We start from the raw sequence: 27418 nt of genomic DNA on the forward strand, positions 1-27418 counted from the left end.
GGTTGTTACACGAAGACTTGATTTAGCATCTAAAGATAAGAACACATGTCTTTTTTTCTCACTTTTGAATAAATCATGTGATATTTTGACATTTTCTTTTTTTTTTTTTATATAAAGTTTTGAAGTTTATTTTAATGTAAAAAGAATATGATGATATTTGATTTTTTAATGAGGAGGGAAGTTTTATCATCATCCCCTATTTCTTTTTTGATCGGTATGATTTTATTAACCAACCAGAATCATCCTAAACCGAATGAGAAAGGTAAATAGAAAAGGAGAAAACATAAATAAAAAATTTCCATCAGTTCCCTCCTTTGTTCTTATCAGTAGATGGAAACGGAATTTGATTGGCTGATGGTCTTATTTGATTAGAATGGAGAATTTGATTGGTAGAGATAACCAACATCCCTATACAGCCTTCCGATATAAAAAAAAAAAAAGAAAAAAAATCCCAAGGAAAAAGCAATTTTTTTTTTGTGCGTGCTTTTAAAAATAACAATAACTTTTTTTTTTCATTTTCTGTTTTCTTTCTTGTTTCTTTCCTTCTTTTTTCACTTTTTTTTTTTTTTTTTTTTTTATCTCACACATATTTATTACTTGATTGACATCTCACTTTTTTTTCAATTCTTCTTTTGAAATCAACTTTTATATATATTTTACTTTTTATTATTATTATTTTTTTTTTATTGATTGAATGTACCGATACTCTACACCACCAAAAGAAAACGACAACGAACATTTTTATAACTTTTTTAACAAGGCAAAGAACGATTCTAATGGAGGAGGTTTGCACATTGATACTCAATCCTTAGGTATTACCTTTCCCCATGAACGACCAGTAAGTCATCAACGTCAATCGTCATGTCCTTCACCACTCATGGCTTCTTGTGAACCTCCATTGTCACCTACTGGTTCACCTTCTTCATCTTCTTCGTCTACTTCCACATCACCTGCTCTCAAAGATATTGGAGTCAATATTCCTCATACTCAACACCGTGTGGCTCGTAACAAATCTGTCATTACTCGCAAGACTAGTGCACCCTCACCTCACGTTACTTGTCAATCTTGGGAACATTTGAAATCACCTGCTGCCACTTTCCTTGCTAGCTTTGCCTCACCTACTGTGCCATCTTCTTCTTGTTTTAGTCCTACTTCTCCTCAACGTACTTCTTTGACTGGATTTTATCAAGAAGAACAACAAGGTGATGAAATCGATGATTACGTGATGAATCAAGTCATTGGATGTGGAGGTTTTTCTACTGTACGCAAAGGTTATTGTATCAGTAATGGACAAACAGTGGCAATCAAGATTATCAAGAAAAAGAATACAGAGACTGAAGATCATCATTTGGAACGAGAATTAGAAATCTGGCAATCTTTAGATCATCCCAACGTAGTACGTATTCAAAAGGTGCTGGAAACCGATCATGCTACCTATGTTGTTTGTGATTACTGCTCCCATGGTACTTTATTGGAAAGATTACAAGCACAACCTACTCGACCATTGTCTGATCAAGAAAAGAAACAATTATTTTTACAATTGTGTAAGGTGGTGGATCATTTACATCGTTGGTGCAATGTTGTACATAAGGATATCAAGTTGGACAATATTCTCTTGGATGATGATTGTAATATCAAGTTGTGTGACTTTGGCTTAGCGGTGTATCAGCGACATACTACTATGACTTCTCATCTCTCTTCTTTACAACAACAACAACAACAAGAACATCAACAACAAAAAACAATGCAACATGACAACAACAACAATAATAATAATGATGATGATGTTGATACAACATTGGCAGCAGCAACTTCTTCTCTTAGTACTGCTACAAGTAGTGCTGTTGGTGGATCATTAGCTTATTGTGCACCTGAACAAATCAAAGCTTCTCATGTATTGACCTGTCCCAAAACAGATATTTGGTCTCTTGGTGTGGTTTTATTTGCCATGTTTGCCGGTCGATTACCGTTTGATGATGATTATGATGTCCGTTTACGGCAAACTATTCTTTCTGGACGTTATCAAGTGCCTGACTCTTTTTCTCCCGAATTGACTGATTTGATTTCTCATTGTTTGGATCCTAATCCTGAAACTCGATACTCTTTGGACGATATTATGAAACATCCTTGGTGGAATTGATCTTCTTCTTTATATTATTCTTTTATTCCATTTGTATATAGTATTCCCCCGCCCTCCTTCTCATCTTTTCCACTTCACCCCTTTTTTTTATTATATTGGTTTGTCCTATTTATTTGTTGTGTATATCCTCTTTCCCCCCAAAAAAAGAAAAACCCTCTTTTTTTTTTTTTTGTTAGTAATAGTAGTAGTTTAGTTTGATAGTTTTAACTTGATTATTGTATATGTGTCTATATTCCTTTTTATAATTTAAAAAATAAAAATAAAATAAAAAAAAAAATTATAATCATTAATAAAAAAAGAAAAAAAAAAAAAAAGAAAGTACACGTGCCTTTTTTTTGATGGGGTTCGTTTCAATTTCAGTCCTACTCCTTTTTTATTATCTTATCAACCTCCTTTATCTCATCAATACATCAGAATAATAATGCAGGGCAATCTATCTACATCAGAATGTGGGTATTTCTGCATAATATGTTATTTCACAAAAAAAAAAAAAAAAAAAAAAAAAAAAAAAAAAAAAAAACGGATGATAATACTTTTGTATGTACTTTTTCAATATTCCATTTAGGTCGAATTTTGTCACGCCGTATCCTAATATTGAGAGAAAAATAGTGATCAATGGATCATTCGCCTGTTTTGATGATTCTGTAGCCTGTAGAAAAAAAAAAAAAAATAAAAAATAAAAAAAAAAGGTCCTTCATCATTTTTCGTTCATCGTTCGTGATCATTCCATTTTTTTTTTCTTAAAAAAAAAAAGAAAGAAAGAAAGAAAAGGTTTCAAGCTTATCAATCTTTCAACTGTCCTCTCCTTATTGCCAAAAAAAAGAAAGTAAACATCATCATCATCCATGGTCTTTCTTGATGTGTAAGAGCGGGTGTTGAATTTGTTCCTCTTTGGTGGGTAAAAGAATTCACCCTCTTCTTTTTTCCCTTTCTTTTCTTTTCTTTTCTTTTCTTTTGATTCATACAAACCATGAATACAACATCCGAAGAAAACGAACAATTACAACAAGAAGAGCGGATGGCGGTGTGTGCCATCTATGGGGATGATATCTTACAGTTGGATCAAGGCAACAGTTCAGCGGATCAGGCAGTGTACAGTCTTACATTGAATATCGATCAAGATGATCCTAATATTGTGTCTCCTCGCGTATTTGTACTTCGTCTCTTTTTTCCAAGCACCTATCCTAGTGTGGATATGCCTGTGTTTGAAGTGGCTACTCGGTACTGTGGTTCTCATAAAGTAGACAGTGACATGGTGGACACCATCGAACAAGGATTACGCGCATTGTTTGAACCTGGTCAAGTTATCTTGTTTGAATGGATCCAATGGTTACGTGATTATATTCAAGACAATATTACTCCTTCTTACGTCCCATTGCCTACCCCTCAAGAAGACAACACCAATAACAAAAACGACAACAAAAATGAAAACCCTTCTTCGTTGCCAACCGACCCTGTTCCATCCATCTTTTCTAGTGAACCCCTCGTCGACCGAAAATCAACCTTTGTTGCTCACGTGGCTCATGTCAAGACAGCTCATCAAGTCCAACAAGTCGTGCACACTTTATTACAAAACAACAAGATCGCTCGTGCAACTCATAATATCATGGCTTATCGAATCCAATTGGAAGGTGATCAAATATTACAAGATAATGATGATGATGGTGAAACGGCTGCTGGCGGTAAAAAAATATAAAAATCAATGACAATAATGAATCATTTGTAACTAATTTTCCCCTTTTTTTTTATAGGTCGTCTGATGCATTTATTACAAATTTTGGATGTCAAAGATGTCGTCGTAGTAGTCAGTCGATGGTTTGGTGGTATACTTCTTGGAGCTGATCGTTTTAAGGATATCAACAATTGCGCTAGGAAGGCCTTGGAAGATTGTGGTTATGTCAAGATGGACCAAAACAAGAAAAAAGGAAAAAAATAGTATATATATATATAGTTTACCCCACTTTTTTTTTTTTTACCATTTTTTTTTTGTTATCATTCATCTGTTATATTACATTCAATTCCATTTTTCTACACTAATAAAAAAAAGAAAAAGAAAACAATAATCAAGTATCGATGTGTTTATTTCATGTTATTCTTTTAAATAAAATGATGATTCTATATATACAAACAAGTCAAAAAAAAAAAGTATGGAAAGGGATAAAAATAGATGAAGAAAAAAAAATAGTGATACAAAAAGGAATCTAGAAACCAGGAGGACTTGTACGTTGGGTCTTTTTTGTGAATTTAGGGACCTTGTGAAGAGATTTACGGTGGTGTAATCCATAACGACTAAAGACGGTATACTTATCACGAGCATGCATATCGATTTCTTTGGGTAATTGTAATGCTTCATCCAATGCTTTGCAACGTACACCTGATGCTTCTACTGTAGCAATGACTTGATCTACTTCTCGTAATCGTTTTCGTACATTGGCTTTACGAGTGGCTGACATGCGAAATGGGTTTTTCCTATTCATATAAAAAAATCAGTCCATATTGTTTGTTGTTAAGTTATCAACTTACCAAAGTAAACCACTTTGAGCAACAAACGAAGGACGGAATGCACCAAACATGATAATAAAGAATGAAGGAAAAAAAAAAAAAAAGAAAAGGTTGTTTTTTTTTTTTTTTCAAGCAATGAGAACTTGGTCGGAGAGTCAAAGTCATGAAGAAGGGTGTCATTACCCAAAATAAAGTGGCTTGGGTTCTGATCATTCCAAAAAAAAAAAAAAATGCTACTTATTCTCTCTCCTTCTTCCGCCTTTTTTTTTATATATCTACATAATGGCCACTTCTAATGATGAATATTATCTTCCTTTTGGAAAAGAATTAGCTGCCAATGGTATATACACAAATACATACATATATAATATTGATTCATATTATTTTATATTATATAGAAAAGAAGAATAGAGACAAGGCTGTTCGGTCTCTCAAACGATTCTTGTCTGTAGGTGGAGGGTCATTATCAGAGAAGGATCTAATCAAGTTATGGAAAGGCTTATTTTACTGTTTCTGGATGTCTGATAAACCTTTGATACAACAACAATTGGCCAATGATCTAGCAGCATTAATTCTCGATGTACCTGAAGATAATGTTCTTCCTTTTATCTCTATTTTTTGGCAAGTACATTGTGAAGAATGGCATGGTTTAGATCGTTTCAGGTAAAAAAAAGTTGAAATATCTTTTTTTTTTTTCATCAACTTTTTTTTTTTTTTTTTTTTTGTTGAAATAGATTGGATAAATACCTTCTTTTATTCCGGCGGATTGTATTTTATTCATTTTGTTGGTTGGCTCAAAATGATTGGGATCAAGTTAAAGTAGAAGCCTATACACGTCTTCTTCTTGAAGGACCTTTACAGTAAGTCTTTTATTTTTTTTTTTTAGGGATGAGATGAATAGGACTATTCACCATTTTTTTTTTTTATTAGTCCTACGGATCGTAAAAAACCAGATGCCATTGTCTATCATATTTTGGAAATTTATTTTGAAGAATTGGAAAAGGTGGTAGAAATACAACAACAACAACAACAAGATGATTTCACTGTGCCTATTGATTTACTCAAACAACCCATTATTGTCTTATCAACCGATGCTCTGAACAAAACCACAAGAATTAAGGCCAAGCAAATCCTTTTGGAATATGATACAAAGCAAAATAATGACATGGAAGATGATTCTGATTAGATATGATTACTTTTTTTTTTTTGCATTATATTCTCATCTTTTATCATTCACCTTCATTCATATTCATTATCAAATAAATAAAATTAAATTAATATTCAATATATAGATTTATTATTTTCAAAATGGTATTCATAAAGCTTTTCTATTCTGTAATTGATTGGATGCATAATGTGATCTTGATACTGGCGTTGTCATATTGGTATTGTATGGTGTTTGAATATTGTGATATGATGGTTGTTGAAGATCGAATGATTGACTTGAAAAAGATTGATCTTGTTGTGATTGTTGTTGTTTAATGCCTAAAAATCCAAACAATGTCTTGAAAAGTCCCGTTTTTTGTTGATGTGGAATCATATCGGCTGCACTCGGATCTATACAAAAAAAAAAAGAAAGATTCCATTATGCATTGGTTTTTTTTTTTTGATTTCGTTATGTTTATTTACCACTAAGTGGCAAGGCATTATCATTCGCACTGAGACTGATAAAGTAAGTAAATGGAATCAACCAAACACAAATCCCAAAAAATGAAGCAATATCCATAAACGGCCGATAATATCTTGTAAAGTATTTGAACCATAAGAAATGATCAACAAATACAAGCACTACAAGTAATATAATAATAATGTGAGTAGGATAGAAAAATTGATTTTTTCATTGAAATTGTTACCACAACTACTGATGAATGGAAGACTAGACAATTGAATAAATGGAAATGTTTGTAGATTCAAACTATAGACACCATGACAAAACACTGAGAATAAGAGTTGTAGTACGGGTAACCGATCAAAAATGCATAATAAGAAATGAATAGCCACCACAACCTATGTTAAAGGATATATATATATATTTATTTAAAAAAAAAATGTGAGATTGCATAAAACAACTTCCTTTTTTTAATGTAGTATTATAACAAACTTACCATGGTCATAACCTTTATCACTTTTTTGGTATATACCGTGTATTCTTCCACCTATAGTTTATTCAAAAAAAAAAAAAGGAAAAAGAAAGAGGGAAAATGAGTAAAGTGATACAATCCGATGAAAGTATCTTTTATTATCACTTACCAATTCTGCCAGGTAATATAATCCACACGCTTAAAAATAAAAAGTCAGTAACAAGAAGAAGAAGAAAAATAGCATTGTTCACAACTATTCCTTACCTAAACTAAGGACAAGAAAACAAAAGGCTAATCCAGTAGCTCCATAAGCTACAAGATGGAGAAAGTTCATCTTTTTAATAGTAAAGAGAAAAAGAAGGAGAGACAGAACTGCCTTTTTGTTTTTTGTTTTTTTTTTTCTGTGTGTTCTGATCAAATAATGTATTTTGAAGACCGACATTTTCTTTTTTTTTTCTTGCAGTATGTAAAAATAACAAATTTATTGATATCATTTGCATGGAGGGAGGTAGTAAATAACTAAATCAATATTCATGAAAGTGTACCAAATACAGGAGCTGTGTCATTAAAAGGATATGATTGTTGTTGCTGCTGTGATTGCTGTTGTTGCTGTTGTTGTTGTTGATGATGATGTTGTTGTAGTCGCGGTAATGATGATGGGGGAGAAGTAAATGAAGAAGGAATAGAAGAAAATGATAGATGAGGTGGAGACATGGATGAATGTGAAGGAATAGAAGATCTATTTGCTAGAGAAGGTGGAGGAAGGGAACTATTACTATTACTGCCTAGAAATGATGATAATCCTTGAGTTGATAATGGTGGAGATGATGTTGATGTGATTGAACGAGAAAGAAGAGGTATACCATTCGATGATTGTTGTTGATATTGCTGTTGTGCTTCATACATGTAGCGTACCACGTAATCCTGATGTCCATGACTATATACACATTGAAATCCATGTTGTACACCTACCATCGTCAATACTTCGTAAAGTTCACGAACATCCACATTTTGGTCATAATACATATCGCTGAGCATTCTATGTAGTTGCATCAAAGTGTAGAAGGATTGTGAGCTCGAACTAGGTGCTTGATTGTGCGTGATTTCATCCAATTTCTGATATGCTGTTTTCGCCCGATCCATAATCATGCTATGTCGATCCATCGTCGTCATTCCATCACCAAACAAATTATTACGGATACCATTGGTAAGTGCATTCGACACATTCCAGCCTAATAATCAATAATGTGAATATCATCTATTTTTTTTTTTTTTTTGGTAAACTTACCATTTGTCCAATTATAAGAATGATCGCCAAATCGTCTATCCAACGAGTTGATGTCACCAGATAATTTTGCATCATTAGGAATCATTGGTTGACCATAAGGGGCGTGATGCATACTTTGTTGATAGGATGGATGATCAGATGAAGAGATACGTTGATTGGATTCGCCGAATAAAAAGTTGGAGAAGAACGAGTTTTCCACACCAATGGGTTGTTGTGTAGAGGATGTATTATTGATACCGCTAACGCCACTACCAGGACTTGATCGTCGTTTCAAAGATGGTGATGATGAATCCATAGAATCTTCTATATGACCCGCTAATGAAGTGGAGGAGAAGGAGCGTCGTTCGTTGTTGATGGGTTGACCAATAGTACCAACAGAAGGGATAGATACTCGAGTTTTGTTAACATGTCCTGGTAAATGATCCAATGGATTGCTGATTGGCGAAAAGAGACTAGTGCCGACGTTACCTCCAAGTCCTTGACCTAATACTGAAGGAGCTCCAGGTGACATTGATAACATAGATCCAAGATTGCCTAAAAAAGAAGAGTGATGAGACTTGAATATATGTTTTCTCTTTTTCTTTTTTTTTATTTTTTTATTCATTACCGGAATCCACACTAGGAGATCGAGATGACTGTAGTACATCCAAATGGGAAGGTATAAACGAAGTTCTTCGTTGTTCATCAAGTGGTAAATCATTGGAAGATGTTAACGATGAGCTAGCCAAAGGACCAGAAGTACCAAGTAGTGCATTCATCAGAACACGTTGTCTAGTTTCATCTGGAATATCATTATTGTCGGTAGATGTAGTGACAGGACCTTCTTGGACGGGAATTGTAGATGCGGGAGTACTCGTTGTTTCCTTGTTTTCCAAAGTGGTCGCTTCTAATGCCTGTCGTTGACGTTCCAATTCTTCCTTTTCTTCCTGTTCTTTACGTTGCTTTTCCAGTCGTTGTTGACGTTCCAATTCCTCTTTTCGCTGTTGTTCTTGTTTTAGACGTTGTTGTTCTTCCTTTTCTTTCCGCCGGCGTTCCTTTTCTTCACGTTGTCGACGTCGCTTTTCTTCCTCTTTACGCTGTCGTTCCTCTTCCTTGCGTTGTCGCTCTTCTTCTTTTCGCTGTCGTTCAACTTCTCGTTTTTGTCGTTCGATTTCTTCCTTACGTTCACGTTCAAGTCGTTGTGCTTCTTCTTCAGCCTTGAGTTGAGCTTCCTTTGCTAGACGTTCTTCTTCTTTTTGTTTTTTCAGTAAGCTATAAATAAAAATTAAGATTCAGTACCTTCTTCTTTTTTTTTTTTTTTTACTTCTCTTTTCTGACACATACCGTTTCTTATCCTTCTTTTTTTCCTTATCCTTTTGTTTTTTGAGTTCTCGTTCCTTTTGCAACCGATCTTCTTCTTCCAATTCTTGAATCAAGCGCTGTTGTCGTTCCCTAGCCACCTTTTCACGATAAGCTGATAAAACTCGTTGTTCAAACATTCGTGCAGCAAAGATTTGAAACATGCGACGACCTTCTTCAATGCGTTGTTCTTCCGTTCGAGTATCGTTGAAAAAGTATCGCTATCAAATAAAGGTGAAATATAAATCGATGATTTTAGCAAAAAAATATCTATCTTTTTTTTTTTTTTTTTTTTTTACCTCTTCTTCATCATCTTCATCATCGTCGTCATCGTCGTCATCTTCATTGTCATTTTCAGAGATATGATCACCATGGTCGTCATCATTGTCATCATCTTCTTCTTCATCGTAGTATTCCTCGTCATCTTCATCGTCTACATCATCTTCTTCATCTTCACCTTCGATGCTGATGCCTTCGTCCCGTTGAATACGTCGTTCAGCCAACCTTTCCATCATGTCCAGGAATTTTCGACCATCATTTTTCAATAGATCATCCGCAACCGTAAGAATACCACCTAGTATACCAAAAAAAAAGTGAATAAAATGTCATCCTTATATTGAGTAATATTTACCTTTGACTGTGAGACTGTTACCAAAATTAAAATGTTCCGCCATTGCTGAAGAATGACCACTTTTGACAAGTTGAGATGCTGCTGCTGCATATTGAGCAACATCTACCAAAGATTTGTCCGGATCACCATGTCGAGTTACCATTGTTGATGCTTCAAACTCATCTTCATCGTCATCCTCATCATCATCCATGTCAACCTCATCTTCGTCGTCATTTGCATTGTGTTCTCCGGAAATATCAGTTGTATTACCAAGTTGCTGTTTATGTTTTAGACGTTGCTGTAGCTGCCGATGATCAATGGCATCTCCAAGAGCACGAGGAAATACAGGAATTTTTGGTATTGCTTTTGATTGTGTAGATATTGTGGCTGCTGATGCTGCTGCTACTGCGGATGCTGCTGCTGCTTGTAAAGTATGCGATCCATAAAGTTGATTATGCTGTTGGTGATTGGCGTATTGTTCTAGTTCTTCATAGTAGGCATCATATAATACTTCAAGTTCATCTTCAATAGCAGTCCTATATTCATTATAAAAATAAAAAAAATATGAGATATTAATATAAACAAAAAGTAGTAACATTATTATTCATCTTAGCCATTTTGTTTTATATTACCTTTTCTTCCCACAAACAGAGCAATTACATCCATGTCGCTGTTGATCTTTCATTTTTCGTAATACAGCTTCTTTTTCAACTTTAACTAGAGAACGCCTTTCATCTTCGCCAAGTTGTAACCAGAATTCCCGAATCTTTTGACGTTCTTCTGTTGAACTAGTGGCTGACCAAAATTCATCGTTATCGAGAGTGTCTACATGTTTCTTCTTACTGGATGAGGAGGTAGTTGAGCTAGCCAAAGAGGGTGAAGGAAAAGAAGTCAACCAATGAGGAGAAGGATGATGGTGATGGTGGTGATGGTGATGTGTCGACTTTATAGAAATAGAAGAAGTGGAAGATCGAACCGAATATCTTGACTTGATGGTGGCATCAGAGAGTGATTTGAAAGATTGAAGTTTTGATTTCTTTTTTTTGGTAGTTGTCGTAGTCTGTGAAGATGAAGAAGAGTCAACCGGTGTTGTCATTGTTGTAGTATCCACATTTGCTGCATCTAAACCAGAAGATGGGACTGACTTGACTTTGATTTGTCGTATTGTCTCTTGTTTTTCGTTTGATGATTTTGTTGTATCCGCAGTATTGTTGGTGGTATTGGTTGTAAAAGTAGAAGCTGTAGATTGACCATCAGGGTTAGAGTTTGTAGTAGAAGTAGTCGCCATGGTCTTTGTCATTTGCATGAAAAGCCAAATAAAAAAGAGGTTGAATAAGAAGGACGAGATGGTGGGTGTAGGAAGATTCAACGACGAATGACAAAGGTATATAAAATAAACGTAGTAAGAATAGATAAACACTATAGATATTAATTCACAATCTGTAAGTGAAAGTGAGAGTAAAAGAGTGAATGGAAGAATTTCCCTTTGTTTTATAAAAAAAAAAAAGAAAAAAAAAAAGATAATAAACAAAAATAAACAAAAAAAAAATAGTATTATTAGATTCATTTTATAAAAGATTGTAAAGGTTATTATTACTTACAATTAGATCGATGAATATTGTCTATTGATATGTCAAAGACAGAAATAAACAAAATGAAGAGATCAAGAAAGGATAATAAAATATAGTGAGAGAAAAAGAAAAGAAAAAAAAAAAAAGGAAAAACAAAAGTATGCTTTTGACGTCAATGAAAGAGAAGGGAAAAAAAAAATTATCGTAGCCATTTCGACCTCCGCAACTGCTTTTTCAGTCAAAAGGAACCATCTTCAAAAAATAGAATATTATTCTATTTGTAAGACAGTAAAACAACTTTTTCTTTTTTTTTTTTTTTTTTTGTATATCAAGGACTTTGAAAAATGGATTGTCAATGAAAAAAAAAAAAAAAAAAACATTATACTGTTACTTATTTATTTATTATATTAGAAGATCAATTTTACATGATGATGATATTATAACTATTACTATCAATTGTTACTTATTTAATGATGAACTGATGTTAGATGATGTTTAGATATTTTGATATTTTGACGGTATTATATATCAAAGGCGCAGATTGCATACCTTTCTATTAGGATGGTATGAAGTCATCATCCACTTGAAATATGATTATGCATAAGGAAAATGGTCAATTATATATATTTAAATAGAAAACCAGGGGAGATATCTGAGTTTCGATGTTATGTAATCGATATAGAAAGGAGAGGATTAGGATGGAAGAAGAAAAAAAAAATATTTTATTGTTCATTTCTATATTTGGATCAAGATATCCAAGGATGATGATGATGATGATTGTATCCGGAGTTGAAAAGCGAAAAATACCTTTTATAGATGGCAAAACAAAAACATAATGGAAGATAGTAATAAAATATGTGAGGATTGTGCATAGAATCATCATCCATCGTTATTGTAGAACTTACCAAAAAAAAAAAAAAGTAATCATCATGTATAAAAAAACGTGGCTAAAATGATTCAAACCGACGTGTTAAAAATAAGGAGACCAATTATAATGCCAAGAGTAAGAAAAACTAGTCTATTTCAGAATTTGAATGGAATTTCCAAGGGGATAAAGGAGAGTGATGAGAGTTAAGAGAAAGAGATACAAAGTGAGGGAGAAAGAAAAAAAGAGAGAGAGAGAGGAGAGATCAAAGTAAAATTAGAAACAACCAAACATATAAATTGATGGGTGGATGAAAAAAAGACTTTTTTCTTTTCTTTTTCTTTTCATCTTTCAGATCTTCCACTTTTTTCATTATTTCATATTAAAAAACAGTTTTTTTTTTTATATACATCATGGTTGTTCTTCCACCTTTATTATGCCCAACAAAAGCCATGATGATGAGTCCATCTACTGAAAAGCTACCTTCATTGAAATCAGTGTGTCAAGGTTGGGAGAAACAAGAAATCATTCATCCTACAGTGGCTCGTCATCATCATCGTGCAGTTTCCTTGCCAACCACTTTGCCTAGTAATCCTCCTCCATTTGCTGCCAAAAAACAAGATGACCGTTTATCTATGGAAGTCTTATTGAAAGCCATTGCTTTGGATCAAGAGATGACTGATGTATACAAAAAAGAACGTGTCAAAAGTTTTGTTCGTGAACAACAATGGTTACACAAGACACAACCCACGTCTTCTTTTAAACATCATCATCAAAAAGAATTACTTAGGCGAAGATCAAGATCAGCTCCAGGTGCTCCTATGGCTCATTATTATCATCATATCGCGTTGAATGCTACTCGTTGGTATCTTCCCAATCATGGAGATCTTCATCCATCTCAACGTGATTCGTATGATATTGCTCATGCTATTGTTCAACAACATTTAAAATCTGCTACTAACTATAGAAAGTGATTGATTCTTTTTTTTTTTTTTTGTATTCCTGTTATTATATTCATTCATTTCATTTTTATTTATTTATACCACTTCCATTCATTCATATTGTACCTTACATTCGTTACTTGATCTATCAATATTATATCACTTTTTTTTTTTGTTACTTTTCTATACTTAAATATGATGATGTACTATGTTCTTTTCTCTTATTTTTTTTTATGGCTTGTTTTTTTTTATCCTTATTATTTATTGGATTATTAAATATTGATGTTATTTGTCTCTGTCTGTATTATTTGGAACTGTTGTCCAGTTCCTTTCATACTAAATAAACAAATGATTAAAATAGGAGAACAAAAAGAAAAAAAATGGATGAAAATGAGCACACCCCCCCTTGTTATCACTGATTTAATATATGTGCTTTTTTCTATACAATAATCACGTTAATCACTTTTTAGATGTGGCGTATTGCTTATCCAGTATCTCACGAATATTACACGCGATAATAACGATATCATCATTAGGCGTACTGCATAATTTTCCTGTTGATCTTTGGTTGATGATCTTTGGTTGATGATCTTTTGCTTGTTGTTATTTTTGATATGGATGATGTTTTTCTTTTTTCCTTGTAATAACATCTACTCATTGACGAATGCTTAGGGTATTCTTTAAAAATTCAGAAAATGTTAAAAAAAACAGCGCAAGTGTAACCTCAATGCACGGGTGAATTCTTCTGATTGGTTGGAACAGGTAAAAGAGAAAATTGCGTGGTGGTGTGAGTGTGGAAAAAAAAAGGGCTGCTTTCTTTTCTTAATTCTTTCTTTTCTTTTTCTTTCTTTTCTCTTTCTCTCTCAAATACACATTTATCCCTTTTGAACAATTTTCTCGCTTTTCTTTCTATTTTTTTTTTATTTACTTTTCTTCAATCATACCTATCATGTCCCATACCTCTACTACTACTAATGACTCGGACGCAAAACGATGGCTCATTATTGGCGCTCACCAAGCTGGTGCTTCAGAAAAAAGAGTGGCTCGTATTTCTGGTCTCTCGAAAACGGCTGTTCGTCACATCATCCTCAACTACCAACGAACCGGTACTCCTTGTTTACCTAAACGTGAACCAAAAAAAGGTACAGCCATTATAAAAAAAGAAAAAAAAGGAAAAAGGAACATTATTTTCTTTATTCATCTTTCTCACATTAACAATTCTTTCATCTTACTCCGTATTTATTTGTTTATTTATTTATTTTTTTTTTAGTTAAAGAAAAACTGTTGGTTGAATACGACGAAGATGGCAACTTGATACTCAGTGATGAAGAAGATGACACAACTAGTCTACCTTCAAAGGTACCGTTTGTAAAAAAAAGAAAAACAGATATAAAAAAATAGGGAGGTTATTATTTCATATACTAACTTGTTATTCTGTTATCAATTGATAGTCTTCCAGCAACAAGAAAAACAATGGCGTTACCAAGAAAAGAAGCTCCAAATTAAACCCAAAGATTTCGGCAAAGGATCTAATTGAATATATGGTAGAACAGGTCAAACGAGTGGAACAAGAATTCACACCTATCCCTAACTTTTCTTCCTGTACTTCTATGTCTGGTGAATTACAACAACATCAACATTATGATCATTCATGGTGTCCTACTCCTCCTCGGGATGGATCTATCAGCAGTGGCAATAGTACTCATCGTAGGGATTCGGATACAATTAATTTCTCACCTCATGGATTCAACAAAGGAAGTTATCATCGTAGTGAATCACCTTCATTTTTACCTTTATCACCACCTTCTGTTTCTTGCAACAAATCAACTTCCACTTTGGATTATGATGATGATGACCGTTATAATGAAGAGGATCAACAACAAGGACGACGTGATCATTCACCTCAAGCACCTTCTACTGCTGGTTCTACGACAGCCACTCTTCCACCTTATAACTCACCTACCAAGTATGATCAAACTATCCGTGGATATGAATTGTGGACTCACAAGGATGATATTCTATTGCTACAACATGTACTCTCTCGTTTACAATTAGGTAATTGGCGAGAACTGGAAGCGAAATTTGAAGGTCGTCATACTGCTCGTTTATGTGATGCTCGGTGGAAATATCTTCGTGATCAATTATTGAAAGGGATTCAAAACGCAAGCACTTCTTGTTAGGATCTCAATGGACTGCTAATGACTTGGATACCTCCTCCCCATCTCTTCAATTCCATATATTATTATTTTTATTATTTTTTTTTTTTATGTTTTTATTTCTATTATTCTCTTCATACCCCATTCCCTATCTTCCTCTATCCCCCAATCTCTCTCTCTATCTATCTTCTATTGTTTTAGCTCAATTCTTGTAGTTAGTATTATTCTTTTTATGCATGATACTTCCTTTTTCCAAATAGTTTCTATCTCAATAAAGACACTTTTTTTTTTCAATATGATCTCTTGTTCATTTGGTTGATCATCAGATGGATGAATGTTACACGACGATGCTGCTTTAGATTACTTTCGACATCCAAGATCAATGGGTTCAGAACAGTGGATCAAGTGATGGTTTGAATGAGAGAAAATGTTTCATTTCCAATATTAACAATGTGGTTATCTGTGAATTGAAAAAACAACCAATTAGAAAAAAAAAATGGAGTTCCAAGAACTATGATGATAGGTTTTTCTACTCGATCCATCTTGATAAATTTGGTTGTTGAGATGAATTCGTAAATGAAGGAAGATGAATAAATGGGTGATGATACGTAAGATATTTGGATGAAGGTGATTGAATAGGACCGATATCCTTTACCTGATTATGACATGTGATCCTTTGATAATATTATTATTATATTTGATGGGATTTCCAGCATAATAGGAAAGTGTAAGATCGAGCTGTGTTTGAAATGTATCAAAGGACACTCATCGTTTTGAAAAGTGTCAATCATCGGTTTTCCTCCTTCCTCTCTTTTTTTTTTTTTTCACTTCACTCTTTCTTTCTTATCCTTCTTTTTTTTTTTTTTTATGTTTCTGTTTCTGTTTATTATGTATACCTATATGTCTGAAACATAATACGTAATATATTAGTAGTCTATTCTACTTGTGGTTACTCATTATCTTCTTCTTTTTCTTCTTCTTTCTTTATTTCACAATATCATGACATCAGCACCTTTCCTGCGTTTTCCTCTGGATATTTTGATCGAAATCAATCACTACTTGACACGCCAAGATCGTTATCAACTCTGTTTGGTTAATCGGGTATTGAACGAAAATTGCAAAGACTTTTTGTTTACTTCCATCACCCTATGCAAGCAATATCAACTCTATAACGTCTTTCACCTCATGTCATTGGAGCCACACTTATTCTTAAAAACCAATAAACTTGAAGTTGGATACTACAACCAGAACCGATATCCTCTTATAAATGCTTTACAATGTTGTCCGAATCTTACCATGTTGAAGATTGGTCGTGCGAATGGCCTCTTCAGGCGTGACCAACCTACTGATTTCAACGACTACCCTGTGTTGTCCAGACTGATTGAATTGGATATCGATTGTGACTATCTGACATCGATGGAGAACTTGTTGAGCTTCTTCTCAAGGTGTCCCAACGTGAAATCCCTTAAACTTTGGAAATTGAATCGCCTTGCCTCCCCAGCTCAAGTAGAACGGTTACATCATGTTTTCCATCGCCTTGAAGAACTGTACCTAGATTCTGGTTACCTCAATAACGACATGGCTTCTCCAGATCCGATTACTGATGCTCCTTGTGTTTTTATGAAGAAGATTACATTCACTGTATCTGGTACTTGGAACGACTTTATACTATGGATACGTTATATTGCCCAAAAATACCCCAATATTGAAAGTTTGGACATCTCTAGCAAACAAAATTACTTTACCGACCGAAACATTCTCTTGGAGGAAATACAATCAACGATACGTCTATTATTCGACAGTTGTAGGAATTTATCATCGATACGCTTGGATAATGTTTGGTGGATTGATACTTTTTTGCTTTGTTACCTGGATGAAGAGCAACGTCGTTCAAGTTCCATCGAAAAAGTGGAAATCAGCAGCTCACCCTATGGCTTGTCAACGGAACTATTTGGTCTCCTCTCTCGCTCGATTATACCATTGATCAAAGTATTGGATATTACTTTATGCACGCAGATCATCAATAATCCTGTGTTGCTATCTTGGGGTCTCCGTTCTGGTTCTATGCTCACTGATCTTCGGATATCTGTCTCACGAAATGGTTCCTCTCCATTAAGTCTACTTAGCATTCATTGGATCCTCGAATCCTGTCCTTCCTTGTTATCAATTACGCTGGATTCTGGTTTCCTTGATATTGTCAATGATGCTCTCACTGGATTGCCACCCTCCACTGTACAATCTCATCATTTGGAACGTCTTGCTGTTAAAAATTGTACATTCAACAACGAAGTTTGGTCGTATATCGAAAAGAAGTGTCCCAGATTGAATTGGCTCTCTATCGACAAAGGTCTCTTGTATGATGGTTCACTATTTCCGTCCATCCAACTCAAATTTCCGAATCATGTTTTTAAATCGATCATCATCAATCGTGTCCGTTGCCCTCGAATGCCAGTTGATGTACGTCCATCGCCATCTTTTGGATCTCCTATCTACAATAAGCCAACGTGGGATGAAGGATGGCTTCCTATTGAATTCATGACTATACAACGACGACAACATCCTACTCTATCTGCTTGCTCTGACAATAATGGGGTGCTTTCTACTCAAAATGACACGATACAACAAACATTTCAAGCTTTGGATATGAAGTTCATTGACCAGAGATACAACTACAATGGCAATTTTACTATGACACCACAAAACTTATTCGGATACTTTGAACGCCTTCTGCAAGCAAAGCGCCTGACTGCTCAAGGGGTCTTGTACTATCAACGTGAATGCAAAATACCGATTCCAGATCCATCATCTAACAATTCTACGATATCATCATCAAGCAGCAAACGAAGGAAATTTGATCGACAGAAAGAACAAGTACGACAAAAATGGGAAGAACAAGAACAACTTGCAAATGAATCAACTAGATTTCAACGGGTACAACGACGGCAACAACAGCATATCCCAGCTACTGACCGAGGAGGCCATATCTTCGTCGACGTTTATGGAGTGACTGACTTGATTATCAATGAAAAATGGATAATTTTGCAAGGACAATAGGCGCTTTGGTTTGGACTTACAATATATGATATTATCTTCGATGATTTTTTTTTTTTTTTTTTTTTGGAAAATAGGATGAACATTAGGCCTTTTTTAAATGGATAACTTTTATGTTTATATTTTTGTATATGGTGATGTTTATAATTCTAGTGTCGTACATATTCAGTTTTATATCTTTAGTCTTATATCTTTAGTTTTATATCGTTTAGTTTAGCTGTTGAAATCAAATGAATAAATAAAAAATTGAATTATTCCTTTGTATTAGTCTTTATTGTTGCGCTTTATTGGACCAAGATAGTGTTTGGTCAATACCTACAAACGCATACCTTGTTAACTGAAAAGACACCGAGTATGCTATGACTCTTATGTTGGTTGAAGATGGGATGATGGTACGAATTGGATGAATTGGTAATGGATGATCGCATTTTTGTACTATTATAAATGTGTGTACGACTACCATTGATTTTAGAGTGTGCGAAAAGATATGACTAAAGACTAAAGAATGATATAGGATAATAATACATACACACACACATGGATACCACAATGCCGATAAATAAATAAATAAAAAAAAAAACAACGACAAGATGATGATAAAAATAATAAACATATGTATATATATATTTAGATTTGAATTCTATAATAAATAATAATAAAAACTAATCTATTCCTTCTTGGCTTGTTCGGCTTGGATACGCTTGCGTTTCAACATGGTATTCATATAAGTACCAAAGACTAGATAGACATGACAAACAGAAAAAAAGAGTGAGTGATTTTTTTTTTGGATTCATTGATGATCCTATTTGTCACTATCACTCTTTCCCAAAGATGATTCCCTCTCATTACTTACCAAAAGCAATCAGACTGAAGAAAGGCACCCAAGTTTGTTGAGGTAAAAACTTTTGAGCGGTGATCATTGATAAAGGAGAAATGACCCAAGACATCTTTTGCATACGGAATAAACCACCATGAACAGCGGCCTTCATTTGTTTGATAGATCGTCCTCCTGCCAAAAAAGTCATAGCGCTAATATATACTATAAAAAGTATAGAGCCGTTAATCACTAAGGACAACAATTTTCTTTATCCACTTTTTTTTTCTATTATTATTACCAGAGTTCATAATGGGAGATATGATCAAGTTGGAGAAAAGTAATTGACCCACTTTGACCTTGGGACCAGTTTTACCGGCAAACACCTTGTTCATGATTTCGTACAAAAAGTGACTTAAAGGACCAGAAATACAAAGACCATAGAGAAACATTTGAATGATACGTTTGTCAATTTTCTTTTGACCTGAGAGTTTTTGAGCACAAAGTTCTTGAGTACCTGACAAAATACCGCTAGTACAAGCCTTGGTACGTAAAGGATGAGCAGCCAGCTGCGCTAAATACCAAGTAAGAAAGGATTGAGAATCATTAGGAGAAGGAACGGACATTTCTTGTATAAAGGAATAAAGAAAAAAAAATGGAAAGGGTAAAGAAAGAAAGAGACAGAAAAAGGAAATGAGAAAAATTTAAGATTTTTATTTTTTTAGTCATTGTGTGAAAAGGTATAATTTCTATTCTAGTCGGCGCCTATTTTTTCCTATACAGACGGATAAAGTATCGCATATTGGCCACGGGTAATGGGTATTTCACTTGATCACTGCACCTATTATTAATATATATTATTACTTGATTCAAAAAAGTGTGGGGTAAACTTTTATTTCTTTCTTTCTTTACCTGTACCACCGAGAATCTTCAGAAATTACACATTCAAAATCAGGAATAGCATCCAATAAAGTATATACCATATAAGTTTTATTACCAACCTTTAAATGAGAAAAGGATCCAGCTGATTCTACCACCTATTATTATAAATATCATTCAAAAATATAAATAATAAATAAATAAATATGAGCATAAAATTATTGTATGATTTCTGATTATTATTATTTTTTTCTTTTTTACCAAAAGATAAGCACCTTTCTTCATTGAAGCCACCAAAGTTTGAATAAGTGACATTGCAGATTGTTTTTTAACAAATAATTCATTCATGACAAACATAAATGTGATCAAGTCAGCAGAAGCGATTTGTTGTGCTGTAGTAGTTGTCATAGTAATAGGATCCAATATATCCCCTTGTTGATAAGTACAAGTCAATTGTTCCGAGGTGATTTGCCATGCACGTGCTGTGTATTTTTCGAATTTATCTAAAACAGATTGCCATTCACCAATATCTTGCATATAAAGTTGAATTCGTTGTCGTTCTCCAGGTACTCGTGTCATTGCTGCTGATAGACTGACCAATTCTGAACCACTACCTGAACCTACTGCATATATTCTTGTTTTCTTCATCAATAGTTTCAACAAAGGAGGCATCGAGAAAATTTCATAGTAACAGACTGCTCGCCCAGGTACATATGCTGCACTATACACATCTAGATTACTGGCGTCCGTAAAGATCCCTTCATAATCACGATCCACAAAACTATGTTTGATCATTTGTAAAGTAGTTCCAAAATCCTTTCTTGCAAAAGTATCAAAACATGATCGTCGAATCGCTGATAGAATACCTATGGAACATAATTATGGTAAGTTGTATTGAAGTTAAAATCTTTTTTTTTTTTATTTACTTTGTTCGGCATCTTTGCCCAAAATCTTCCATCGTTCTTTTAAAGCAGTTTTGTCATAGCTTGCTTTTGATGTGGCTGGTTTTTTGGTAGAATCTAGAGAGATATCCTTCAGTTGTTGTGTTAGATCATCTGCCATATCAAGATCACAACAAAAAAGAAAAAGAAAAAGGAAAAAGCGGAAAATCAAAAATAACAGCCAAAAAGTTTTTTTTTTTTTTTCCTCTTTTTCTGCTGCTTTTGCCTTTCTTGCCATTCCGCAGTTTCAACCATGCCTGAAATCGCTGAGGTAATGAAAGAAAGAATGTACCTTTTTTATAAGAATAACAGTTATATAGAGTCTAACCATTTTATTTTATTTTTATTTTTTTTTTAAAAAAAATAGGTAGAACATGCTAGACGACAGTGTCATAAGCATTGCTTATCACGAAAGATCACGTCTGTAGAAACGGTAATAGTTATTTATGATGCTTCAGTTTATTAACTCATTTAAAATTAGGTACCTGATGAATTAATCTTTGTGAATAACACTTCTGACCAATTTGCAAGCATATTAGAAGGCAGGACTGTCGTGGATACTAAACGGTGGGGAAAATACTTTATTCTCCTGTAAGTCTTTTTAAAATATCAAAATCAGATATCAACTAGGACTCTCTTAACTTTTTTTTTTTATAGATTTGATCAAGAACCTCATTTGGTGGCACACTTTGGTATGACTGGTGACATCAAAGTAAGGTAGAATACATAATCATATACTGTGATTTCTCTAGTTGATCAAAAAAAAAAATTCAAACCATGTTTTAATTATATTATAATTTAGTTCAAGCATGAGAAATCAAAGGAAGAATGGCCACCACGTTTTTGGAAAACAATCATCACTTTTGGCAAAGCAGCTGGTCATCAAGAAGGCGATGAAGAAACGATCGTCATGGCTTTTTGTGATGCTCGACGATTAGGACGATTACGTTTGGTATTTGGTGATCCTCTTACTAGTCTTCCGATTTCCAAATTGGGATTTGATCCATTGCATAATCTCCCCTCCATCGATGATTTTTTTACTATGGTGATTAAACGCGCGGTACCGGTGAAAGCATTATTATTGGATCAGGCATTTTCTGCGTAAGTATTTATATATTTATATATCTATCTATTTGAAAAGATTTATTTTTCTTTCGTTCTTTTTTTATTTAGTGGTGTTGGCAATTGGATTGCTGATGAAATTTTATATCATTCAAGACTTCATCCTGCACAATATAGTAACTCCTTGACGAAAAAAGAATGTGAAACACTTAGGGAACAAATGGAAGAGGTATGTCGTATTGCAGTGGAATCTGAAGCAGATGAATCTTTACTTCCTGCAAACTGGTTGATGACTTATCGATGGAACAAAGGAAAAGGCAAAGGTGCTGGTGTTTTACCTAACGGTCATAAACTAGATTTTATCACGGTAAAGAATGATTATTATTATTATTATTATTATTATGATTATTTTGATTTACTCTATTATATGTATATTTTATATAGGTTGGAGGTCGTACAAGTGCATATGCTCCATCATTGCAAAAATTACGTGGAGCTAATCCATCCAAAAAGACATCCAGTAGAAAAAGATCATTGAAAACAGAAGAAAACGAGGATGATGATACCAAGGATTTGAAAAAAACTAGGAAACCAAGAAAAACAGCAAATGATCCAACATCAACTACTGGTTCAAGCAAAATTGTCAAGTCTACCGGCAATTCAATAAAAGTAAAAAGGCGTAGTTCGACTAGGTTACGAGGCTCTAGTAATAGTTAGTATTTTTTTTTTTTATATTAGTTTAGTTTCTATCTTTTTTCTTTTTTTTAAAAAAAAAATAAACTAAGATGTATTTTATATATTGACAAAATTAATTACAAGTGATGCTTTGAACCTGTTAGTCTCATAACAGAATGAACGATGGGACGGTGTTTGAAACCCATCGCCAAGGGACTGGCTGGAAAGACGTTTCTTTCGTTTCCGTCTTTGGTGCTCTTTCTTTTTCTTTTCCTTTTTTTTTTTTTATTTAACCAACAATAACCTTCATGGCTGACAATATACCGGAAGTTCCTTTGTCTTTAGTCTCCAATCAGTATCTCGATAAGAAAGTGGCTCAAATCCGTCTGAAGCCTATCCTTTGGGAGGTAAACATCATACAAACCAAAAAAAAAAAAAAGAAACCTCATCCTATTTTTTCCTTCTTTCCAATATTATACTATCTCCCGTATTCTGAAACATACCAGTGTCCTAACGTTATTCTTTTTCTTTATTATTATTATTCTGATATACAGGGATATGAACGTGCCAATTTACTTACTCATGCTCAAGTGGAACTTATTAAATCCATCGACAAGAAATCTTCACAAGAAATTCAAGTTGCTGTACAAGGCAGGGAAGATACTTACGCTTCTTTGATTCTATATCTTTTACAAAGTCTTTCTCGTACCGATACCGTCCAGTATGTTTGTGTTTTGGCTGATGATATTTTATCTGGTAAGAATATATTACTCACTGTACTATATGTTAACATAACTTTATCACTCTTTTCAACTTTTATATAGGTAACGAAGAAAATGCTCGTGGATTCCATACTATTGCCAATGAAAACAAAAGTTACCCATATGGACCATTCTTCAGGTACAGTATAAATATTTATATATATATATATTGTAGAAGTATATCATGCAGGGGGGGGGAGAGAGAGACGGATTTTACTGCTTCTGACATATATTTATTTCTTTTTATTAGAATCTTGCAGTTGAACGATGAATTGGCTTGCTTGGAAGCAACCAAGATCTTGACCATTCTAGCATCGTAAGTTAATTAGTGTAATATCATATCAAATAAGGTCTAATAAATATATATATGTGATGATTGATTATCACTAGATCCTCACCTTGTCCTGAACAAAATGATCTTACTGAACTATATTCGTGGTTGGCATCACAACTGACCAACGCAAACAACAACTTGGTGGATATTGCTGTACAAGAATTGGAATCACTCTTACGTGTTCGCACCTATCGTGTACCTTTCTGGAAGACTCCCAACGCCGTGAACAAGTAAGATTTGACTCAAAGAAATAATGATTTATTTATTTTTTTTTTCTTTTTATTAGTCTGGTTGCTTTACTTGACAAATCCGCCACACCTCAAATGCAATATCAAGTTATCTTTTGTCTATGGTTATTGACCTTCGAACCTTCCATTGCTGCTGAAATCAATGAGTAAGTTGAAAAAAAAAAATGAAAAGGATGAAAAACTCATCAATCTATTTATATTTTCGATCAATAGAAAATATGATATTATTCCCACTCTAGTTGACATTGCCAAAGGTGCCATCAAAGAAAAAGTTATTCGAGTTGCCATTGCTACTCTTAGGGTAATATCATCATGAATAGAAAACAAAATATAATCAAATTGACGTTCTACTTTTTATTTTATATAGAATCTTGTGGAAAAAGCTCCTTCTCAAAACTTGGCTGCTATGCTTGTGGTGAAATTATTACCCTTTACTGAAAATCTATCTGCTCGTAAATGGTCGGATGCTGATATCTTGGAAGATGTGGATTATTTGAAAGAACGTTTACAGGAAAACTTCCAAAGTCTCACGTAAGATCCAAAATAAGGAAATATCAACTGAAGTTCTAATTATTATTATTATTATTATGTTCATAGTACCTTTGAACAATATGCTTCAGAAGTGGAAACGGGAAAATTAGAATGGTCACCTCCACACAAATCGGAAATCTTTTGGAAGGAAAATGCATATAAATTGGAAGAACACAACTTTCAATTACTCAGGTAAAAAAAAAAAAAAAAAAAAAAAAAAAAAAGATTAAATTGAATTTGATATATATATATATATATATACTTACCATCCTCTCTATTAGATCTCTTGCTCGTATTTTGAGTACTTCTACCAATTGTCTTATATTATCTGTGGCTGCCAGTGATATTGGTCATTATATTAAATTTGCTTCTAGACAAGGAAAGAGGTAATGGAAAAGAAAAATCAATGTTTTATTATATCTTTTTCTGACATATGTTGTTTATTATTAGACTTTTACAAGAAATTGGTGCTAAACAACGTATCATGGAATTGATGACACATGAAGATCAAGACGTTCGATACCAAGCCCTCAGCTCTGTGCAAAAATTGATGCATCAAGCTTGGTAAATGAATCAGAAAACAGAAAAAAAAAATCAAAATGAAGAGATCTACTTACTCATATATTTCTTTTTCTATTAGGGAATTCTAAATGGACAATATTGATAACATTAATTTAGTTAAAAGATAGAATCAAAGTTTATTTCGAAAAGGATATCAAAAATTTGATATCAGATTTGTTTTATTTGTTCAAATAATTTGAAAAATAAAAAAAAAACAAATAAACTACACTACAAACGGATATCTTTCTGGAGAGCTATGTAACAAAATATATTAAAAAAAAAGAAAGAAAAGAAGAAACTAGGCAAACATTTTTCTATATACACGAGTACTATCTTGCAATGAAGATTTTGACTTTTGTTCCAATGTGGCAAGAAGACTAGTAAGTTCTGGGTTCTTGGGGATGGCCTAAGCAGAAATAAATATAAAGAAATGAGTAAAACCAATGTAATGATCTTTTTTTTTATTTTGAAATCAAGTTGACTTACTTTAAGACCTTCTTTGACAATATCAATACCTTGTTCATATTCCATTTGTTCCATATATACTTGTCCCAAACGATAATAGGCCTTGACAGTCGAAGGATCACGTTCTAAGACATAATTCAGGGTCTCAATAGCATCTGACCATCGTTGTAGTTTCATTTGACATATAGCAACGTTGAGTTGAATAGCAACAGTGAGTTCACGACATTCACCGAGTTCGTCAAAAGTACATTGCCAAAGGTCTAATACATAATGACTAGCCTATAAAGAAAAAGAATAAAAAAATGAGAAATGAACATATATCCTTTCTAATATATTCACTTACCACTCTGTATGTATAAAGAGCAGGCACTATTTGACCATGTTTAAAAAGTTCAGTTCCTTCTTCTTTCTTTGCCTTGGCTATGTCCAATTTCTCTCTTGCCTTATCCTCCACACATGGACTTGCTGATAATAATTCCACTTCACATCGGATTTTTGCTTTAGGAGGTACCAATGGGTGCAGTCCGTCTTCACCATAAGCTACCAAAATAAATTAAAAAAATGAATATATATGTGAAGAGGTACACGTCTTACTTTTTTTTTAGTTTTTTTTTTTTTTGTCTTACCATAAGAGTGTGAACATATGATTTCAGCCACTTCACCAACCTTCATTGTAGGAATGGCAATCTCCCAACCTTGAATAACCTTTCCTTCGTCTTTACAAGAAGTGATAAAACATTATCAAAAGGTTCAAAATAAAGAAGAAGAGATAGAAAGGGAAGAGTTAATATATATGTTTTTTCTCAATGGATAACATAATCTTTCGTCCTTTTTTTCTTTTTTCTTTACCAGTGCCCAGAGTAAAAATGTATTCCATCAAACGATCACGAGAAGAGTCATATTTGAGATTTGTCTTTGCAAGGAATGATTCATAGTGAACTACGGTGAATACATGTCAAGAAAAAAAAAAAAAAGATAATAAAAAAGATATTTAGATCTTTTGAACGCGACCTTGGTAGTTACATATATGTCTTCTTTTTTTTTTTCTTGAACTTACTTGTCACAACGTCATGCTTGTCAGGTAGTTTTCCAAAGCCAGCCTTTAGGATACGTTTAGTCACCTTGCCATCTTCAGTCAGCTGTTGAACTTCGCTTTCGACCATATTACTTTGTGAGATTCCGTCAAGTTTAAAGACAAGAAGAAGAAAGAAAGGTTCAATTTTTTTTTCTTTGTTCTTTTTTTTTTCAGTGGTGTGGCAGAATCAAGCCCCGACTCCACTTTCTTTTCTGTAGGCCTTCTTAACGTCAAGCATACACTCATCTTTTTGTTTTCTCGGAAACAAAATAAACAAACAAACAAGTAAAAACATCAAACGATCTTTACGTGTCATATCACAGATATTTCTTTACGAATAGTATAGATGACATCTCATTGTAAACACCACTTTATCTTTAGGAGACAATAAAAAATCATAGTGAGATAACCATTGATCATCAAGAATATTGAATGAATCACATAGGTTCAGAATTATTGAAAAAGATAAAAGGAGGAAATCATATTATTAAACTCTGAAGTACAGTATAAATAGGGTGTGTTGATAAAG

At 33.6% G+C, this 27418-nt stretch overlaps 15 protein-coding genes across 15 annotated transcripts; 9 read left to right on the top strand and 6 right to left on the bottom strand.

Moving 5' to 3' along the window:
• The first annotated feature begins 596 nt into the window (after window positions 1-596).
• Window positions 597-2405, top strand: BX664DRAFT_332481 (kinase-like domain-containing protein). Its single transcript, XM_051545335.1, has one exon. The coding sequence runs from the start codon at window positions 695-697 to the stop codon at window positions 2138-2140; it is 1446 nt and encodes a 481-aa protein (XP_051400070.1). The 5' UTR covers window positions 597-694; the 3' UTR covers window positions 2141-2405.
• A 482-nt stretch (window positions 2406-2887) lies between these two features.
• On the top strand, window positions 2888-4128 carry BX664DRAFT_296805 (ribosomal protein S5 domain 2-type protein). Its single transcript, XM_051542223.1, has 2 exons — window positions 2888-3822; window positions 3892-4128. The coding sequence occupies exons 1-2, from the start codon at window positions 3111-3113 to the stop codon at window positions 4074-4076; spliced, it is 897 nt and encodes a 298-aa protein (XP_051400071.1). The 5' UTR covers window positions 2888-3110; the 3' UTR covers window positions 4077-4128.
• A 53-nt stretch (window positions 4129-4181) lies between these two features.
• BX664DRAFT_332483 (mitochondrial ribosomal protein L31-domain-containing protein) lies at window positions 4182-4770 on the bottom strand. The gene is made up of 2 exons (XM_051545336.1): window positions 4664-4770; window positions 4182-4609 (listed from the first exon to the last, which is right to left on the bottom strand). Exons 1-2 carry the CDS (start codon window positions 4711-4713, stop codon window positions 4342-4344), a joined length of 318 nt encoding a protein of 105 aa, XP_051400072.1. The 5' UTR covers window positions 4714-4770; the 3' UTR covers window positions 4182-4341.
• A 389-nt stretch (window positions 4771-5159) lies between these two features.
• BX664DRAFT_262769 (uncharacterized protein) lies at window positions 5160-5828 on the top strand (the record flags this gene model as incomplete). Its single annotated transcript, XM_051540737.1, has 3 exons — window positions 5160-5305; window positions 5377-5502; window positions 5573-5828. 3 exons carry the CDS (start codon window positions 5160-5162, stop codon window positions 5826-5828), a joined length of 528 nt encoding a protein of 175 aa, XP_051400073.1.
• Window positions 5829-5911: 83 nt separating this feature from the next.
• BX664DRAFT_332486 (transmembrane adaptor Erv26-domain-containing protein) lies at window positions 5912-7124 on the bottom strand. The gene is made up of 6 exons (XM_051545337.1): window positions 6988-7124; window positions 6893-6921; window positions 6748-6798; window positions 6496-6649; window positions 6272-6430; window positions 5912-6199 (listed from the first exon to the last, which is right to left on the bottom strand). The coding sequence occupies exons 1-6, from the start codon at window positions 7055-7057 to the stop codon at window positions 5958-5960; spliced, it is 705 nt and encodes a 234-aa protein (XP_051400074.1). The 5' UTR covers window positions 7058-7124; the 3' UTR covers window positions 5912-5957.
• A 694-nt stretch (window positions 7125-7818) lies between these two features.
• BX664DRAFT_129874 (salt tolerance down-regulator-domain-containing protein) lies at window positions 7819-11364 on the bottom strand. The gene is made up of 6 exons (XM_051539801.1): window positions 10592-11364; window positions 9981-10495; window positions 9649-9923; window positions 9335-9570; window positions 8619-9262; window positions 7819-8545 (listed from the first exon to the last, which is right to left on the bottom strand). The coding sequence occupies exons 1-6, from the start codon at window positions 11263-11265 to the stop codon at window positions 7956-7958; spliced, it is 2934 nt and encodes a 977-aa protein (XP_051400075.1). The 5' UTR covers window positions 11266-11364; the 3' UTR covers window positions 7819-7955.
• A 1394-nt stretch (window positions 11365-12758) lies between these two features.
• BX664DRAFT_332490 (uncharacterized protein) lies at window positions 12759-13391 on the top strand. Its single transcript, XM_051545338.1, has one exon. The coding sequence runs from the start codon at window positions 12809-12811 to the stop codon at window positions 13367-13369; it is 561 nt and encodes a 186-aa protein (XP_051400076.1). The 5' UTR covers window positions 12759-12808; the 3' UTR covers window positions 13370-13391.
• A 773-nt stretch (window positions 13392-14164) lies between these two features.
• BX664DRAFT_332492 (uncharacterized protein) lies at window positions 14165-14627 on the top strand. Its single transcript, XM_051545339.1, has one exon. The coding sequence runs from the start codon at window positions 14286-14288 to the stop codon at window positions 14604-14606; it is 321 nt and encodes a 106-aa protein (XP_051400077.1). The 5' UTR covers window positions 14165-14285; the 3' UTR covers window positions 14607-14627.
• BX664DRAFT_332494 (uncharacterized protein) lies at window positions 14456-15788 on the top strand. The gene is made up of 2 exons (XM_051545340.1): window positions 14456-14478; window positions 14607-15788. The coding sequence occupies exon 2, from the start codon at window positions 14878-14880 to the stop codon at window positions 15514-15516; it is 639 nt and encodes a 212-aa protein (XP_051400078.1). The 5' UTR covers window positions 14456-14478; window positions 14607-14877; the 3' UTR covers window positions 15517-15788.
• Window positions 15789-17099: 1311 nt separating this feature from the next.
• Window positions 17100-18611, top strand: BX664DRAFT_332496 (uncharacterized protein). Its single transcript, XM_051545341.1, has one exon. The coding sequence runs from the start codon at window positions 17113-17115 to the stop codon at window positions 18544-18546; it is 1434 nt and encodes a 477-aa protein (XP_051400079.1). The 5' UTR covers window positions 17100-17112; the 3' UTR covers window positions 18547-18611.
• A 459-nt stretch (window positions 18612-19070) lies between these two features.
• Window positions 19071-20048, bottom strand: BX664DRAFT_332498 (uncharacterized protein). Its single transcript, XM_051545342.1, has 3 exons — window positions 19659-20048; window positions 19397-19582; window positions 19071-19281 (listed from the first exon to the last, which is right to left on the bottom strand). Exons 1-3 carry the CDS (start codon window positions 19981-19983, stop codon window positions 19211-19213), a joined length of 582 nt encoding a protein of 193 aa, XP_051400080.1. The 5' UTR covers window positions 19984-20048; the 3' UTR covers window positions 19071-19210.
• BX664DRAFT_280052 (uncharacterized protein) lies at window positions 20049-21336 on the bottom strand. The gene is made up of 4 exons (XM_051541466.1): window positions 21163-21336; window positions 20498-21102; window positions 20270-20394; window positions 20049-20198 (listed from the first exon to the last, which is right to left on the bottom strand). The coding sequence occupies exons 1-4, from the start codon at window positions 21296-21298 to the stop codon at window positions 20123-20125; spliced, it is 942 nt and encodes a 313-aa protein (XP_051400081.1). The 5' UTR covers window positions 21299-21336; the 3' UTR covers window positions 20049-20122.
• A 67-nt stretch (window positions 21337-21403) lies between these two features.
• BX664DRAFT_280053 (AtMMH-1) lies at window positions 21404-22970 on the top strand. Its single transcript, XM_051541467.1, has 7 exons — window positions 21404-21448; window positions 21545-21610; window positions 21659-21768; window positions 21835-21889; window positions 21980-22278; window positions 22351-22606; window positions 22684-22970. Exons 1-7 carry the CDS (start codon window positions 21431-21433, stop codon window positions 22954-22956), a joined length of 1077 nt encoding a protein of 358 aa, XP_051400082.1. The 5' UTR covers window positions 21404-21430; the 3' UTR covers window positions 22957-22970.
• Window positions 22971-23191: 221 nt separating this feature from the next.
• On the top strand, window positions 23192-25569 carry BX664DRAFT_332509 (ATPase, V1 complex, subunit H). Its single transcript, XM_051545343.1, has 12 exons — window positions 23192-23321; window positions 23469-23670; window positions 23739-23814; window positions 23926-23991; window positions 24066-24239; window positions 24296-24403; window positions 24471-24558; window positions 24625-24788; window positions 24855-24980; window positions 25070-25174; window positions 25239-25352; window positions 25429-25569. The coding sequence occupies exons 1-12, from the start codon at window positions 23223-23225 to the stop codon at window positions 25436-25438; spliced, it is 1332 nt and encodes a 443-aa protein (XP_051400083.1). The 5' UTR covers window positions 23192-23222; the 3' UTR covers window positions 25439-25569.
• BX664DRAFT_385763 (uncharacterized protein) lies at window positions 25570-27086 on the bottom strand. Its single transcript, XM_051549273.1, has 6 exons — window positions 26872-27086; window positions 26664-26753; window positions 26441-26530; window positions 26158-26354; window positions 25836-26093; window positions 25570-25755 (listed from the first exon to the last, which is right to left on the bottom strand). The coding sequence occupies exons 1-6, from the start codon at window positions 26975-26977 to the stop codon at window positions 25648-25650; spliced, it is 849 nt and encodes a 282-aa protein (XP_051400084.1). The 5' UTR covers window positions 26978-27086; the 3' UTR covers window positions 25570-25647.
• Window positions 27087-27418: the final 332 nt, after the last annotated feature.

This window comes from Halteromyces radiatus (genome assembly GCF_025201355.1).
Source record: "Halteromyces radiatus strain CBS 162.75 chromosome Unknown BX664scaffold_4, whole genome shotgun sequence".
In the NCBI taxonomy this organism is placed as follows: Eukaryota; Fungi; Mucoromycota; class Mucoromycetes; order Mucorales; family Cunninghamellaceae; genus Halteromyces; species Halteromyces radiatus.

Excerpts from the sequence above, each read along its gene's own strand:
- BX664DRAFT_332481 (XM_051545335.1), top strand. The coding sequence starts at position 695 with ATGTACCGATACTCTACACCACCAAAAGAAAACGACAACGAACATTTT.
- BX664DRAFT_296805 (XM_051542223.1), top strand. The coding sequence starts at position 3,111 with ATGAATACAACATCCGAAGAAAACGAACAATTACAACAAGAAGAGCGG. Across the intron at positions 3,823-3,891 it reads TGGTGAAACGGCTGCTGGCG|GTCGTCTGATGCATTTATTA; the intron begins GTAAAAAAATAT and ends TTTTTTTTATAG.
- BX664DRAFT_332483 (XM_051545336.1), bottom strand. The coding sequence starts at position 4,713 with ATGTTTGGTGCATTCCGTCCTTCGTTTGTTGCTCAAAGTGGTTTACTT. Across the intron at positions 4,610-4,663 it reads GCTCAAAGTGGTTTACTTTG|GAAAAACCCATTTCGCATGT; the intron begins GTAAGTTGATAA and ends TTATATGAATAG.
- BX664DRAFT_332486 (XM_051545337.1), bottom strand. The coding sequence starts at position 7,057 with ATGAACTTTCTCCATCTTGTAGCTTATGGAGCTACTGGATTAGCCTTT. Across the intron at positions 6,922-6,987 it reads TTTTCTTGTCCTTAGTTTAG|CGTGTGGATTATATTACCTG; the intron begins GTAAGGAATAGT and ends TTTATTTTTAAG. Across the intron at positions 6,799-6,892 it reads TATATTACCTGGCAGAATTG|GTGGAAGAATACACGGTATA; the intron begins GTAAGTGATAAT and ends AATAAACTATAG.
- BX664DRAFT_129874 (XM_051539801.1), bottom strand. The coding sequence starts at position 11,265 with ATGCAAATGACAAAGACCATGGCGACTACTTCTACTACAAACTCTAAC. Across the intron at positions 10,496-10,591 it reads TCTGTTTGTGGGAAGAAAAG|GACTGCTATTGAAGATGAAC; the intron begins GTAATATAAAAC and ends TAATGAATATAG. Across the intron at positions 9,924-9,980 it reads TAACAGTCTCACAGTCAAAG|GTGGTATTCTTACGGTTGCG; the intron begins GTAAATATTACT and ends TTGGTATACTAG.
- BX664DRAFT_332490 (XM_051545338.1), top strand. The coding sequence starts at position 12,809 with ATGGTTGTTCTTCCACCTTTATTATGCCCAACAAAAGCCATGATGATG.
- BX664DRAFT_332492 (XM_051545339.1), top strand. The coding sequence starts at position 14,286 with ATGTCCCATACCTCTACTACTACTAATGACTCGGACGCAAAACGATGG.
- BX664DRAFT_332494 (XM_051545340.1), top strand. The coding sequence starts at position 14,878 with ATGGTAGAACAGGTCAAACGAGTGGAACAAGAATTCACACCTATCCCT.
- BX664DRAFT_332496 (XM_051545341.1), top strand. The coding sequence starts at position 17,113 with ATGAAGAAGATTACATTCACTGTATCTGGTACTTGGAACGACTTTATA.
- BX664DRAFT_332498 (XM_051545342.1), bottom strand. The coding sequence starts at position 19,983 with ATGTCCGTTCCTTCTCCTAATGATTCTCAATCCTTTCTTACTTGGTAT. Across the intron at positions 19,583-19,658 it reads ATCTCCCATTATGAACTCTG|TATATATTAGCGCTATGACT; the intron begins GTAATAATAATA and ends TACTTTTTATAG. Across the intron at positions 19,282-19,396 it reads CTTCAGTCTGATTGCTTTTG|TCTTTGGTACTTATATGAAT; the intron begins GTAAGTAATGAG and ends ATGTCTATCTAG.
- BX664DRAFT_280052 (XM_051541466.1), bottom strand. The coding sequence starts at position 21,298 with ATGGCAGATGATCTAACACAACAACTGAAGGATATCTCTCTAGATTCT. Across the intron at positions 21,103-21,162 it reads GGGCAAAGATGCCGAACAAA|GTATTCTATCAGCGATTCGA; the intron begins GTAAATAAAAAA and ends TATGTTCCATAG. Across the intron at positions 20,199-20,269 it reads GAAGATTCTCGGTGGTACAG|GTGCAGTGATCAAGTGAAAT; the intron begins GTAAAGAAAGAA and ends TATTAATAATAG.
- BX664DRAFT_280053 (XM_051541467.1), top strand. Across the intron at positions 21,769-21,834 it reads GGAAAATACTTTATTCTCCT|ATTTGATCAAGAACCTCATT; the intron begins GTAAGTCTTTTT and ends TTTTTTTTATAG. Across the intron at positions 22,279-22,350 it reads TTGGATCAGGCATTTTCTGC|TGGTGTTGGCAATTGGATTG; the intron begins GTAAGTATTTAT and ends TTTTTTATTTAG.
- BX664DRAFT_332509 (XM_051545343.1), top strand. The coding sequence starts at position 23,223 with ATGGCTGACAATATACCGGAAGTTCCTTTGTCTTTAGTCTCCAATCAG. Across the intron at positions 24,559-24,624 it reads TTGCCATTGCTACTCTTAGG|AATCTTGTGGAAAAAGCTCC; the intron begins GTAATATCATCA and ends TATTTTATATAG. Across the intron at positions 24,981-25,069 it reads CACAACTTTCAATTACTCAG|ATCTCTTGCTCGTATTTTGA; the intron begins GTAAAAAAAAAA and ends CCTCTCTATTAG.
- BX664DRAFT_385763 (XM_051549273.1), bottom strand. The coding sequence starts at position 26,977 with ATGGTCGAAAGCGAAGTTCAACAGCTGACTGAAGATGGCAAGGTGACT. Across the intron at positions 26,754-26,871 it reads CAAGCATGACGTTGTGACAA|TTCACTATGAATCATTCCTT; the intron begins GTAAGTTCAAGA and ends TATTCACCGTAG. Across the intron at positions 26,094-26,157 it reads CTCTTTATACATACAGAGTG|GCTAGTCATTATGTATTAGA; the intron begins GTAAGTGAATAT and ends TTTTCTTTATAG.